This window comes from Hemicordylus capensis, chromosome 17 (genome assembly GCF_027244095.1).
Source record: "Hemicordylus capensis ecotype Gifberg chromosome 17, rHemCap1.1.pri, whole genome shotgun sequence".
In the NCBI taxonomy this organism is placed as follows: domain Eukaryota; kingdom Metazoa; phylum Chordata; class Lepidosauria; order Squamata; family Cordylidae; genus Hemicordylus; species Hemicordylus capensis.
Window position 1 is genome coordinate 6381071 of NC_069673.1, and position 15736 is coordinate 6396806.

The following is a 15736-nucleotide window of genomic DNA, read 5'->3' on the forward strand; positions in this document are numbered from 1 at the left end:
ATATGAGGATCAATCAAACTGTTGAAAAGCATTTTCCACACTGGCAAGCAGAAGAGAAAGGATGCTCAGTAAAATGCACTGGATTGGATTACACCGTGATTTCACACTCCATGGCCAACTCAGAGGAAAGTCTGTGACATGTTCCATTACGGCTGCCTGCAGACATGATGCAGAACCATGGGAGGAAGGAGCTTCCTCCCTCAACTCTGGTTCCGTGGACCCTAAACTGTGATGCCAGCATTTGGATGTAATGCTGGTGCAGCAGAACCACGAAGTAAGGGTTACGCAAAACCCCTCTGAGGTTCAGAGTGGAATTTGGAAAGGGAAATTGCCGGCCCCTTCTTGCCTTTAATGCTATTTCACCAATTCAGACATGCGGCTGGGAAATCTGAGGTGAAGAGACTTCCTGTTTCCTAATGCGTCCAAACTTGGCAATAGCTTTACAATGCATAATAAGCAACAATGACCATATGGTGGCCAAACATCTTCACTAATCCAACATTTTTATCTGTAGTAACAGACTGACAGCTAAAAAACGAAGTTTTCCCATGGCGATCTTCTTCTTTATATTTATTTCTCTAAGACGTACCCATGGCTAATCCCATGTGTGGCAGCTCTCGCAAGAGTTCAGATTGCGAGAGCTTTCGTTTCCGGATAGCCACGGGGCCAGAGAAAGAATATGGCGACGATGGCTGGCCGAAGAAAACGGCGTCTGCGACCGGCAGCTGGCTGGCTAGCTGGCAGGCAGGCAGCCAGAAAGCGGGGCGGGGGGTGCAAAAGAAGGAGATGGGGTGGTTGGGGAACAAGGTGGCGGTGGCAGCTGTGGGTGGGCCGGCGGGGGGAGAAGACAACAGGTGGAGGAGGTGGGCAGGCAAAAAAGCAGTGGCAGGGGTGGGTGGGGGGAGAAGGCGGCACTGTTGTGCTGGATCAGCTAGTATTTATTATTTTATTCGGGTTTTGAAAGGATTAATCTATAGCTCATCATAAGATGCATTATCATCATCTGCCTCTTTCAGAGTCATCCTCATCTTCGCCAGCCTGGTTGTCACATTGCCCAATTCTTCATACAAATACACCAGAGCACAGCACAAGACGGTTTGTACCTGGAGGATAACCATTCAAGAACTGGACGAGGAGCTGGTTTCCAAGCCATCTTACTATTCTTCCATCCATAGCTGTCTGGACTGGGAATTTCTGGTTGTTGTTTTTCCAAATAGACCTTGGTAATTAAGCAAGACGAATGTGCTGTTGCAGGGAGTCAAGACAAGGTGGCAGTTGACGTGATTCTACTACATCAGAATAGGAACCTGAGCAATCCAGCTGTTGTTGAACTGTTGTTGTGGCTGAGGATGATGAGAGTTGTAGTTCAACAACAGCTGGGGAGTAAAAGTTGTCTACTCGGACTCAATTCCAAGCAAAGCTGAGCGGGAGCAGTAGCAGGACAACTTCTGGGACCAATTCAGAGCCCACCATAATATATGTGTTGGTTAAATAAACCTGTAGCTTCATGATTAACTTCGTATCTGCAAGCTATTGTGCACCTCCAAGCACTTGGTCTTTAATTGCAAGTAGTTAATCATGTCCGCTTCAGGGATAGCGTGTGCCAAAAAACTTTAGGGATTCTGCCCAACAGCAGGGACTTGGTGAGCAGGTTGATGATGACAACTGCAGACACCTGCAAATCCGTACAGAGTGTGTGTCTACGGTGGGGGGTGGGCGGGGAGGCTGCTGTGCAAAGAGTTTCCTTCTTACAAGACACTGGCAGTCACGCCCCTCAGTAGCACTTCTGACAATCAGGGAAGCAATTTTTCTTCATTGTTTGGACCAAATCCTCAACTGGTGCCAAATCCTCAACTGGTGCCAACTTAAAAGCACCACCATTGGTCCCTTTCTCCAGCTGAGAAACTAGGCATTTAATTCCAGTCTGGGGAGACTGCAGCTTGATTCCTTTTCTTCTTCCCCCCTAGTACCAACTTCTACAGCTCCCATAATTCAAGTTCCTGGTAGGGGTGTGCACGAACTGTTTGATCCTGAACTGGTTTGCCTCAAACCAGGCCGTTTTGAAGGTTCAATTGCGGTCCAGCCTATGACTGAACCAACCAAGCAGGGTCCGTAGCAGACCAGTTTGGCAATTTGAGGGACTATGCTTATAAACGGGAATGTGCAGAGGCCGGAAGCATGATGCTGCTGCGTGGGCAGGTTGCTAGAGGGAGCGTCACGTCCTTGGGCTGTGCCAGGAGGGGCTTCAAGGAATGGCCACCAAATGGGCCAATAAGAACCTAAATCTCCTTTTAAAGGTGCCCTCTCGCTGCCACACTGCCACGGGGTGGGGGTGGGCATCAATAACACCCGCTGCACTGCTCCTCCAATCAAAATCAGAGCACATGCTCCAGCTGGAAGATGGGAGACCCAATCACATCTCTCCTGAAGTGCACACATTGTGGCTCTGTGTCCCCAAAATGGCAACCTTGTAGCATTCAGGTGTCTGCTATAATACAGTGGTCGGAGAAAAGATCCTTGGCTGCATCATACATGGTCTTGGCTTCAGTCCAGATTTCCTTGCCAAAGGCTTGATAGCCAGAGGCATGTAGATGGTCCGTGTGGCCTACACAGACTGTTTTCACATACCAGCTCCTGCTCCTGTGTAGATGCAGAGCAAATGCCCCCATGCCCATTTCCTGAGTCCGCCTAAAGGAATCCTATCAGTTATTGCTAACATTGATCAGTCTGCCTCGAGCAGCCGAGAAGCAATAATTACCGCGAGTTTTAATCAATCCTGCAGCAATTCAGCTGCAGTTCAATTTGTGATCTGCCTCTCTGGTGACACAAGGAGGGTAGGTCTGGAAATTATTAGAAAATCAATAGCCACCTTGGCCAATAATTCTTCCTGGATAATCGTGGGTGATGCATCTTTAGTCAATGCACCCCTGCAGTAGCTCTCCCCGAGCTCACTGGCGTCCTGTATAGAGGGCAACATTCTGTGCACCTTGTTTATTCAAATGATACTAAGGAGGTTTGGAAAACAAAAGCCAGAGTTCCAGCAAACGCTCCACCTAAGGCACATCTTTCAATGATTCCTTCAAGAAACATGAAAATGCAGACCCACTCGTACCTAGGAACCAGGGGATTGGCATCCTAGACACAGCATGGTTTAAAGGTGCGATTGGCATGCTTCTTTCTGCCTCATGTGACGACTCCTTCTTCTGGATCTGTGATACAGAGTTTGTCATGATGACTCTCTCAGCTTGGACAAACTAAGCTCAACCACTAACCAGGATCAGAAACAACAGTCCAAAGTAGGTTCTCCATTCTGGTCAGCAAGCAAACCACAGTTACTGCTATCCGATTCAGATGTCACAGAAATTACCATCAAGTTACAGTTACCATGAAGCGGGAATCTACGTAAGTGAGGAGATGAGGGGGAGGATGACCCTGAAGCACACTCCTAACAGCTAAGCCATGGGTTGGCTGAGATATCTGAATTGGAGCTCAACTCTTCTGAAGTGGTAAACAAGAAACAGTTCTTTAAAAGAAGTCCACTCTCATGAGCCTCACTTTCAGCAAAGTCAAACCCAGCTTCATTTTAGCTGTTCTCTCTACATATGTTCAACACTGGGTGACATCTGATGCAACACAAATGTAAAAACCTTCCATCATGGTGAATATAACAATATGAATACTACAAATATTTATATACCGCTTTTCAACAAACGTTCCCAAAGTGGTTTGCATAGGTATAAATAAGTAAGTAAATAAATAAAGATGGCTCCCTGTCCCCTAGAGGGCTCACAATCTAAAAAAGAAACAGAAGATAGACACCAGTAATAGTCACTAGAGGGATGCTGTGCTGGGGATGGATAGGGCCAGTTGCTCTCTCCCTGCTCAACAAAGAAGAAGATCACAACTTTTGAAAGGTGCCTCTTTGCTCAGTCAGCAGAGAAGGGGAGACGCGATGAGGAGACACAGCTGGTAGCTTCTAGCCATCAACTGAACCAATAATATAGATGCTCCCTTCCCTTAGAGGTGCAAGAAGACAGTAAGACTTGGCTCACCACATGAGCTAAAAGCTACTGGGGACTGTTTTCCTTCACACACAGAGCCATCACTACACAGACTGTGGCCACCATGAAAAGAAAAAGGGACCCGATTCCTCCTGCCCTGTCCCATTCTCACCAACAGCTTTCCCCTTCCACCAAGGCCTAAATTGGATTCATAGCTGGTACTAACACCCAGCAGGAAAGGGCAGCTTAGAGATTTTGTAGGCTTGCAAAAGCCCAAGGTGGGTGCCAACCCACAATCCCAAAAGACTTTGCAGGTCAGACTCTGCTGCTTCCCTGGGCTGGCGTCTGTATCAACAGCCACCCCAGGTTCATCCGCAGCTGCTTCTACCCCCTCCCTTCTGGATGGAGGAGCCTAGAACCTGGACTGTATTGCCCTCAGCACCTTCATTGTGTTGCCTTGCCTCTTCCCCACCCCACCAGATTATAAACCCATCTGAGTGCCAAATACTCAGACCATCATCCTGGCTGTCCTCCTAGCACAGGGCTGAACAATTTCAGCCTTCTAGGTGTTGCTGGACTACACCTTTATTTATCAATCATACTTATAGACTGCCTGGTAGACACACATCTCTAGGTGGGGTACACAATCCAAATTACAATATAAAAATAAATGTTAAAAAAAACCAATTTACACACTTTCACAGCATAAAAACAATTAGACAATTCAGAGAGCGAAACAATTAAAATAATGTCACAGGGTAAAAACAATGGAACAGTTTAAAATTAATTTTCAGTAAAAGCCTGAGAAAACAGGTGTTACGTGTTTTTGTTTTTAAACACACACACACACACACACACACACACACACACACACACACACACACAAATACTTCCATCATCCCTGACTACTGGGCACTATGGCTGGGGAGGATGGTGTGTCTTAGCATCTGAGGAACCTGGAAGATGGCCTCTCCGCCACACATCTTGTTCAAATGCTGACGTGCTCGTGTGGGACGCCCGCCCCAGTGCCTCTCTGGCACAGCTTTGCTTTGCTTTCTCCCTCTGCCTCCATCATTCTTCTGGCCATTTGTCCCCCGTTGCTCCTCTACAGTTCTTGGCGTGTCTCCTACCCATAAACATTTCCTCCTCTTGGGACTGCAGCCTGATGTTCGGGTTGGGAAATTAGTTTCCTTTTACAAGAATAAAAAACTGTGAATATGTGCACAGACAAGTGCATGTGCTTATACACAAACACGAAGTGCTTTCTTAGCGTGCAAAAGCGGGGTGGTGGTGGTGGTGACTGGGAATGACAAAACGTATTTCTTGGAATTAAACAGCGTGTTTTCTCTGGAGGGGAGGGTATGGGCAGGTGGACACAGGTCAAGCGTTAGTGTTCTTTTACAGAGGATGGCAAAAAAGAAGGAAAGCTCAGAGAAAAAGCAGCTGAGTGGACCACACAGATGAAGGAAATGAGGGGGTGATGATTCCCCAAGCAAGAAGGAATATTGCACAAATAACATTTGGTGCCACATGATGTGGTGATGGCAAGTGGTTTAGATGGCTTTGAAAGTGGTTTAGATCAACTCACGGAGAAGGGATCTCTAGAAGTGATAAGTAAAAACAAATAGGGGGACCTCCATATTCAGAGACAGTATACCTGTGAATGCCAATTGATGGGGTGGAAAAGTGGAGCCAAGCTATCGCTTTCTGCTGCCTTTTTGGTGGCCTTTCTGGAAGCACATGGCAGGTCACTATAGGGAACAGGATACCAGACTAGATAGGCCATTGGCAAGTTCCGTAGGGCTTTTTTTGTACTCTTAGGTGCTTATTTTTACCATTAACGAGGGCACAACGCTAATTGGGAACAGAACTGGGATGAGAGGCAGCGCAAACCAGCTGTGAGGTGCATCTGCAGTTGCACATCAAGCACACTCCTGGAACTCTGAAGATCCTGCATCGTCAAACTGGGGAGGGATAACCACAGACCAAACTGGGCCAGTATTGTGGTAAAATCACTGACAGTTCAGCAGCAACTCTCAGAACACTACTGAGACACTGTAATTTCAGTGTGGTTCACACAAGTACAGAAGTTTGTCAAAAGGTTTACTGGAACTGAAAACCTGAAAGTGTGTGCCGCTGGAGCAGAGGGCATACAAAATTTAAACCTGGCCTTTAATCACCATCTTGGCATTGGGGTGAAAATGAGATAGATAGATAGATAGATAGATAGATAGATAGATAGATAGATAGATAGATAGATAGATAGATAGATAGATTTTAAAGGAGGGAAATGCTTTGGTATTGTCCCTGCAGTCAGCAGACAGGCCCACATATGCATACAAAGAGATGTGCTGAGTAAGAAGGTGCTATTTCTAGCTTGCCTCCCCCTGCCCCTTTCTGTAGCAGAATGGCTGTTTCAAAGGATGCTCTCCAAGGTCACAGTAAGAACAGAATCCTAGAGGCTGCAAGACCATAGAAAATGTCTTCAACAATACCCTTTTATGAACTTTGGGGCACAAGTCTTTCTGGGTAGCCTGAAAAACAAAGCATGCTCCCTAACAGTGTTCTTAAGAAGAGAAACAGCTAGACACAACACCTCGGTGGCATGACCATTAAAGTTTGTAGGTGGTTCCAGACAGTTGTTGAAGCAACATCCATAGCCACTGCTTTGAGTTGCCTTGCGTTCAGCCTTTGATGCATGGAGAGCTAACGAGGGTCCTGATCTCCTACATCTAGCCTGCCCTTTTGCCAAGTCTTGCTAAATAAACAGGATTCTGTAGGAAAGACTCATATGGCTGTGTGGTTGGGCCATTGACATATAAAAATTCTCCCAGCCGCAGGACAGGATTGCTGTTTGTGGCTTTCAAGGTAGGATGCTTCCAAGGTGCTGGGAGACCATCACCAAAAGGCACCTCAATGGACCCCATTTGCAGTCAAGTGTGGTGGACCAAAAACACAGAAGCAACTATCCCAGAAAATGGGTTCTTTTCTTGCCAGTTTCAGATGTCCTGTCAGATGGCCAGGTGACTCTGCCCAATATTGCCATTGCAACTGAAAATGGACAGAAACAATGAGGGACTTTGAAGGTGAGATTAAAGGAACCAAAACATGAAAAACACCAGGCCATTTGCTCAAGAAAATGAGCATCGGGACCACTGTCTGTTTGTTTCCACTTCTTTCAACAGCTACAAAGCTAATTAACAACAAAGTCGTGTGATGGGGTCATTTTTTGAACATCAGAAATGCTGCAGTACCGACACCCTTCCTAACACTGAAAGGAGAGAAGCAAGCGAAATTGTCTCAGAGAGGGTTTTTTAAAAAATGAAGTATATTATTATTAAGCTCAGCTCCTTTCTTCATTATTAAAGTTGAAAAAGGACGTTTCTGCTGTGAGTAAATTGCTGCCTTTTCAAATATACGATTGCATTCTCTAAATATTAGCAGCCACTTTGTCAGTAGTGTTTAATAAAGGTATAGCAGAGACGCTCCTGGCACTTCAAAAACAGCTGGTGCGGTGGGCGGGGGGTGGGGGGAGGAGGCTAACAAAGAGCTTTGTGGTGGAAAGCTGTAGTAGCCCCTCTCTTATAGAAAGAACAGGACAAAGGGGAGGGAAGTAACGCAACACATACGTGTAGGGAACTATGCCACCATCACAACCATGAGCAAAAATGTCAGCCTGTTGGAGGTTTCTGAGACCCTGGCAGACAACTTATTATTTATTTATTTGATTTCTATACTGCCCTTCCAAAAAGGGCTCAGGGCGGTTTACGCAGAGAAATCACAAATAAATAAAATGGAACCCTGTCCCCAAAGGGCTCACAATCTAAAAAAAAAAAAAAAAAAAAACATCAGATAGACACCAGCAACAGTCACTACTGTGCTGGGGGATGGATAGGGCCAGTTACTCTCTCCCTGCTAAATAAAGAGAATCGCCACATTAAAAAGGTGCCTCTTTGCCAAGTTAGCAGGGGTTTTAGTACCCTGTAAACGCTGTTTGATGTTGAACGGCAACAGCTGCTGCAGATCAGCTTAGCTGCAGCGTTAAGTAACATCCTCATCAAGTCTCTAACATTGTTTCCAAAGGATGCCACAAGGGTGTCAGAGGCCATGTGTATACTGCTGAGCACCACTTGCAAGGTGTGTGTGTGTGTGTGTGTGTGTGTGTGTGTGTGTGTGTGTGTGTGTGTGTGTGTGTGTAGAGGTCAGTCTACATACCCATACCAAAGAAAGGAGACTTAACAGATTGTGCAAACCATCGCACAATATCCTTAATTTCACATGCTAGCAAAATAATGCTCAGGATCATCCAATGCAGATTAGAGCCCTACGTGGAAAGGGAAATGCCGGATGTCCAAGCTCGTTTCAGAAAGGGCCAAGTAACAAGAGACATCATTGCTGATGCACGCTGGATAATTGAGAAAGCCAAAGAATACCAACAACATGACAATATGTGCTTTGTTGACCACAGAAAAGCTCCTCATTGTTTTGACCGTGTCAAGTTGTGGAATGTCCTTAGGAAAATGGGTGTCCCAGAACATCTCATTGTTCTAATGAAAGACCTATACACAGGACAGAAAACCACAGTCCAGACAAAACATGGTGAAACAGACTCATTCCAGAGCTGCAAGGATGTATACTTTCTCCCTCTTTATTCAACTTATAAGCTGAACATATACTGAGAGAAGCTGGATTGGAAGAAGAAGATGAGAGTGGCTTTAAAGTTGGAGGAAACATCAATAACCTGAGCTACGCTGATGACACCACTCTGATAGCTGAGAATGCGAATGATCTGCAAACTCTAGTATGAAAGTCAAGGAGCACAGTGAAAAAATAGGACTACAACTAAATGTAAAGAGGACTAAACTAATGACAACGGGTACAGCAACCAGCCTCAGAATGGATAATGAAGACACTGAAGTGGTGGATAGCTTCTGCCTTTTAGGATCGACCGTCAACAGTAAAGGATCCAGCAGTCAAGAAATACGCCACTTGGTAGGGTTACTAGCACTTGGTAGAGTTGCAATGAAGGCCTTGGAAAGGATATTTAAATGCCGTGATGTGCCTATACCTACAAAGATTAGAATCATGCAGACAGTGGTTTTTCCCGTGACACTCTATGGATGCGAAAGCTGGACTTTGAAGAAGCAAGATAGAAAAAAACATTTACACTTTTGAATGTTGGTGCTGGAGAAGACTTTTGATGCTAACATGGACAGCCAGGAAAACAAACAAATGGATCATAGAAGAAATCAATCCAGAATTTTCACTCGAGGCACAAATGACCAGGCTCAGACAATCATACTTTGGACACATTATGCGAAAACCCAGCTTCCTTGAGAAGTCCATAATGGAAAGTGGAAGGAAAGGAAAGAAGAAGATGACCAGCAGCAAGGTGGATGGACTCAATTGCGACAGCAATGAATGCACCACTGAGAGACCTTAAAGGCTACGTTATAGACAGATCATCCTGGAGAGAATCTATCTATGTGGTCACTAAGAGTCGACACCAACTTGATGGCACTTAATCAATCAATCAATCAATCAATCAATCACACAGACATACATTTCCCACAAAAATAATTAAATATTTCTACATGTCTTGGGTAGTTTGCTCAGCAATGTCACTGGTCCTGAATTAAGAGAGCCTGGAAAATGTCTCCCCACCTCCCACCTCAACTGTTCCCAAATTATTGCTGTTGACTTCCCAAATTACTGCTTAGTGACTTCTCCTTTGCAGCTTCCCATCTTGCTAAAGATATTAAGCCATGTACTACATATGTTTTCCCCCTCTCAAGGGGATCAACCTGTCTTGGGCCTGTAGCACCACTGTATCCCCTGAATTTAGAAAACTAGGGTGTCAGGGATAGGTCTCTCAGAACTCTTCTAACTGGCATGCCAGCTACTAGCAGGGCTTTCCTCCTTCCCAATACAGAGGAGCATTCCATCAGATGATTACAGACCCCAATTACAGGCTGAAGTAGTACACTCAGACACAGGCTTACTAGATGTTAGGTGAACAGGCCTAGATGTTAGGAAGAAGGATTCTAGCTTTGACTTCTCCTGAGCTGTTAGGTTACTACCTGCAGGTTGAATTGTATTCAGTCCTGTTAGCTTCCACCTGCAGTCCAAAGTCATCCAAGTCTAAACCCAGCACTGTCTCCATGAGAACCATTTCCAGTGGAATAGCTATATTTGTTACAGTAAATACACAAACAAGAGAGAGTCTTGAGGCACTTGAAAGACTGACAGATTTATGATGACAGGCTTCTGTAATTACGAGTCCCCCTCACGGGTGAGAACTTGGAACTGATAGCTCTTCTGTGAGACGGATGCTTAGAGCTGGTCTAGCCAGTACGCGATGAGGTGGGAGAAATCCAGACCATGCCACTTCAGACTGGTTGAGGTGAATGCTCACCCATGTAAACATGCACATAGCACATTGTTTTGAGGGGGGATTCTGGGGGAGGGGGGAATGGCCGCAGCCAGCCAGTGGCCACCAGGAGGTAACATGCCAACTGCTGTCGTAGGATTCCCACTTGAACTTTCTAAATCATCCCCAGTTTCACACTTGGGCAGCAAAACTGGGTGGTGGCGGGATTTGCGCTAAACCTTCGATCCAAAGCCTAGCTCAAACAAAGGCATATTTCATATGCTGGAGAAGCTGATCTTAAGATCAAAAGGAAACTTCAGCACGATGTCATCACTCTCAATCATTTCTGCTCTTGGTTTCTTTTAAAGGAGCATTCACTGAGCAAAAGAACAGAGTACAGGTTTCCTTGTAACAGGTTTACCCTACACAACAGGGGTTCTCAAACTTGGGTTCCCAGATGCTGTTGAGCTACAAAACCCCACCAACCCCAACCACTATGGTTGAAAGCCATTGTGACTACAGACGATGGTATTTGTTGTCCAACATCATCTGGGGATCTGAGTTTTAGAATCCTTGCCCTACCCTAAGGGATATCCCTTGATTTAAGAACGTCAGAAGAGCCTTGCTGGACCACACCAGAGCTCCACTCAGGCTCCCACAGTGACCACACAGATGCTTCTGGGAAGCCTCCCAGGAAGATACAAGGGCAACAGCCCTCTCTGACTTAACGTCCTCCCAGTGTATTCAGAAATCCACTGCCTCTGAACATGTAAGATCCATTCAGCTAACACAGCTAGTAGTTGCTAACAGACCTTTCTTCCTTGATGATTTTCTCTAATTCATCCAACTGAGACTGAATCCAGATAAGACAGAAGTATTTACTGTGCAGGTCCAGAAAGCAGGAGACCATTCTGATCTGCTGGTTCTCAATGGAATCACACTTCCCCAGAAGGAACAGATACATAGTCTGGGAGTGCTTCTGTATCCAAACCTCTCCCTGGTGTCTCAGGTGTTTTCTATCAGCTTCAGCTAGTATGCCAGCAGCATCCGTTACTTGAGATAAACAGCCTCAGAACAATGGTACATTTGATGGTAACCTCCAGACTTGACTATCGCAACATGCTCTATGTGGGGCTGCCTTTGTATGTAGTCTGGAAACTGCATTTGGTACAGAATGCAGCAGCCAAGTTGGTCTCCAGGTCATCTTGAGGAGACCATATTACTCCTTTATGGAAAGATCTACACTGGCTACCAATAAGTTTCCAGGCAAAATACAAGATGCTGGATATAACCCCATAAAGTCCTGCAACAGCTTAGGCCCTGGGTATTTAAGAGAATGTCTTCTTTGCCATGAGCCCCACCGCCCATTGAGATCATCTGGAGAGCTTCATCTGCAGTTAGCAGGGACAGGCCTTCTCTGTTGCTGCCCCGAGACTCTGGAATGTGCTCCCTGCTGAAATAAGAGCCTCCACATCTCTGACAACTTTTAAGAAGTCTTTTTCACCCAAGCTTTTTAACTAGACCTGTAGCTTTAAAGGGTTTCAAGGTTTTTATGTCTGTTTTAATTGGTTTTATGTTGTAAGCCGCCCAGAGACAGAACTTTGGGGTGGCGTATAAATATAATAAGTAAATCAATAAATCCCTTTTAAAGCCACCCACATACATCAGTAGCCATCAACACATTTTGGAGGCAGCCAATTCCATATGGTTATTTCCAGTTCCATACTTTATTAGGGGTGTTACTATCTAAAATAGTCCTCCCTCCTCGCTGATGTTTGAGAGCTACTGCCCTTAAAGGACTGCTGCCTGGACTCCATCTGCTCCTGAGCCGCCTCTCTCCCTGTCCTCAAAACGTCTCCTGTAAAACGAAGAGGGCTGTTGCCTCTATGAGTAGAGAGAGAAATGCTCACTGCAGTTGTCGAGGGAAGCATATTTAGAAATGCACATTTAAATGGCTTCTGTCTAGCGCTGAAGCAGAGATTAAAAATAATAGCCAGGTGGCAAAGGAAAGAAACAGCCAGGCAGGTATAAAAGTGACCAGATGGCAAACCCAAACACTTTTTCTTCTCTGTATGTACGCAGACACATACGTGCATGAGTACACACACAAGCTGTTTCTCTCCCTGCTCCAGCCCTATCACAGGCAGCACCGTGTAGGTGCCAGGACAAGGAAGGAAAGTGATATTCCAAATTTCATTTCTGTAGGAAATGATGTGGGGGCCTCAGTGTGAAACAAAGTGAGAGACTGTGCTTCAAGCAGCTGTATATCAAGCACGGCTGTGACGTTAAAACCAGAGGGAAGGGGATATTTGATTAGGCATCTGCTTTGCGTTGAATACCAGAAGCAGGCACCCCACAAACACAGTAGGCGGGAGCAGGTAGTTTATGGCACGGGTTGGCAGAAGGTAGATTGCTGGGTGATCCGCTGTAGCGTGGCAAGGGTTCTGTCCCCTAGGTTTAACTACAGCAGCAAAAAAAAAAAGCCTTCCACCCTAAATTAGAAGGAGGTTTCATGTGCAATAATTCAGGTGTGGGTTTGTGCTGGTGCAAGGCTCACCTCAGTGGCGCAGTGGGGAAATGCTTGACTAACAAGCAGAAGGTTGCCGGTTCGAATCCCTGCTGCTACTATGTCAGGCAGCAGCGATATAGGAAGATGCTAAAAGGCATCATTTCATACTGCGTGGGAGGAGGCAATGGTCATCCCCTCCTATATTCTACCAAAGACAGCCACAGGGCTCTGTGGGCGCCAGGAGTCGAAATTGACTTGATGGCACACTTTACCTTACCTTAAGGCTCATAAGGGTAACTCCCTGCTACAATGGGAAGGGATGCTCTTGTTGATCTTGCCCCTGCCCGGTCCCCTGACATTTGCTGCAGGTGTGCTTTGTCTCCTGACAATTCTGTCACAACCAATCATTATGTGGAAAGGGGGTAAGTCTGGTTTTCGGTTTCGGCACTTTTTTTTTTTTTTTTTGGTTTGGCTGCTGAATGATATGGATTTCCATTTCCACTACCACCGCTCCATACAACAGAAACAGAGGTAAGAGGCTTCCCTTTATCAATGGTTTCTTGCATTATATAGCCTGCCTTTTAAAGGCGGCACTGTACTGACACTTTCCTCAGGTGGTACACGGCAATCAGAAGCACATTTCCCCCTGACAATATTGGGGAGGCACCTCTGGTTGCAGGACAAAGTGCCAAACAAACCCCGGGAGAGGAGACAGGAAGTCCTGGGGGTTGAAAATAAAGTTCTTCGGACACACTCAGGTAGTATTGGCAGCCTAACTATCCCTAATAACCTAGCAAACACAGCTCCACTCCAGCCTGACTTTTTAATCAGTGTGTGGACAAACATCTCCAACAGCCAAAAACAGTGTTTGCTTCTTGCTGAGACAGAGGACACGAGCGGGCAAGAAAGACTCACTGGAGAAGGGAAAGAGGTCCAGTGATGGGCCAAGCCCTCCGCGCCACCGCCCAACTTTCTCACCTCTGGCTAGCTCAGAAATGATTTGAATTCTTCCTCTCAAAATTTGGAAGAGCTTGGATCATGTGTGAGGTCATTCCAATCCAGCTGAGCAGAATCCGACCTTCTGAGGGAGGGAGGGGCAAGGACCAGCTCCTTGTCTACAGCTTTCAAAGCTGTTTTGAGCAGGCCCTCAATGTGGCTGCACAGAGCCCTCTAAGAGCCAGCATCTCCTAAGCACAGAGAAGGAGCTAGCCTAGAATGATGGCCGAGAGGCTGAGATCCAGCTTCCCTGCTTCAAATCTCACCTCTGACATTACTTGCGAGGTGGCTTTAGGCAAGCCACTCCAATCAGCTCCCTGCCATTTGCAAGGTGGGGGGGGGGTTGATCATTCTTAGCTACCCTAAAAAGTGGGGGCTGTAAGGATGATATCAAGATGGCACATGTGAAACGCTTTGCACACTCAAAAAGCAACATAGAGAAGGTAGGTACTCGTATTGCCAGTACTTGGATGGAAGCACATCCCAACTATTTCAACTGTTCTGAAAGCCAATCTGGACCATACATTTTTCTTCCTGAGAGGGAACTGGGGGAGGATCACCCTTTGCAACACTGCCATGTGCATAGATGGTATCTGTCTGTGTGAAGCGACTCCACCAAGCAGGCCCATCTGTCAGCCTGTTTCCAGGCCACCTTTGCGTTTCCATTCGAATGGCGCAATACTACATGACAGCACAGGATGGTGATAATCCGCTGATCCCTAAAGCAGACCTGCATCTAACGGGCAAATCCTGTGAGGATTTACACCGCCTAGAGATGTACATATCAGGTGGTATAAAAATATGATTGATTGCCTGATAAATAAATAAATACATCCGAGCATTTCTCTTTCCAGCACCTGTCACCATGCACTGATTCTCCCAAGAGGTCAGCAGCATACTTACCACACAGCCCGTCGAGTCCACATTGCGGTCTGAGACACACTTGAAGTTGCGGGTGCAGCCCCCGTTGTTGCGTGAGCAGTCACGGACTGGTCCGAAGGAGGACAGCAGGTCATTGATGGTCTCAAAGTAGGTGGACAGCATCGCTTCTTCCCTTGGAGAAGAAAGGAGTCGTTAAAACCAGCTCAGTAGGCACTCCAGCAGCGTTTCAGGGCAACAGCGTTACCAATATCAAGTAGTGCGTTTTGCTACCACTGTAGAAAGACTCAAGACATCCCCTGCCCCATGTCGATGGTCTAGTTCTCACCAAGGTGGTCAGCTATCTGGGCTGTACTACTTGAGACTGCAAGGAGGGGGAGTGTGTCTTGTATTAGATTCTCTGCCATTACAGAGCCATTCTCTGCACTATGATGATAGCAATTCAGGGGGTTCCCAACCAGAGGACTGCCCAACATACTCATTTTCTGCACACAGGAAACTCTTACTGTATGGAAAAGCATTCAGTTGTGTGACCCCCCTCTTGCAGGCTGGAGTGGTACAGTCCCAACACAAGAGCATCACTCACTTGTACTTAGGAAGAATGAAAGGAGAAAGCAGCTTACACAGGTTTTCAGCCTAATGATCACCTAGGAGTTTTTGCACATGTTATACCTTAAAAATTTACTCCAAGCAATTTACTCCAAGGGTAAACCCATCTCTGACCTCGGTCACAACATGTAGGCTGCAGATACAGCCCAGCAGAGTTTCACTTGCCTCTAATGACTTCTCTTTTTTCTAGAACTGCTCTTAGAAGAACACTACATAATGTTGCTCTAAGCTGGCGAAAGGGCAGCCACCAGGGGCGGGGGTGGCTACCAGTGGGCAGGGGTCACTACTTTTTGCTGCAGAACCCTCCTCTGAATAACACTAAGTCATGTCAGTGTCACTCACAGGAAGCATTCTTGTGGGCAGGGAGGTGGG

General features: G+C 46.2%; 1 protein-coding gene across 10 annotated transcripts in view; it reads right to left on the reverse strand.

Annotated features, from left to right (window-relative positions):
- Positions 1–15736, reverse strand: part of ASTN2 (astrotactin 2) — a 582654-nt gene that overhangs the window by 198524 nt on the left and 368394 nt on the right. For all 10 annotated transcript variants that reach the window (XR_008312700.1, XR_008312701.1, XM_053281796.1 and 7 more), the window contains one exon: positions 14780–14930. Coding sequence is in view for 8 of the 10 variants with exons in the window: in XM_053281796.1 (XP_053137771.1) it covers positions 14780–14930 (151 nt within the window). In the remaining 2 variants the exon portion in view is untranslated. The remainder of the gene's footprint in view (positions 1–14779; positions 14931–15736) is intronic.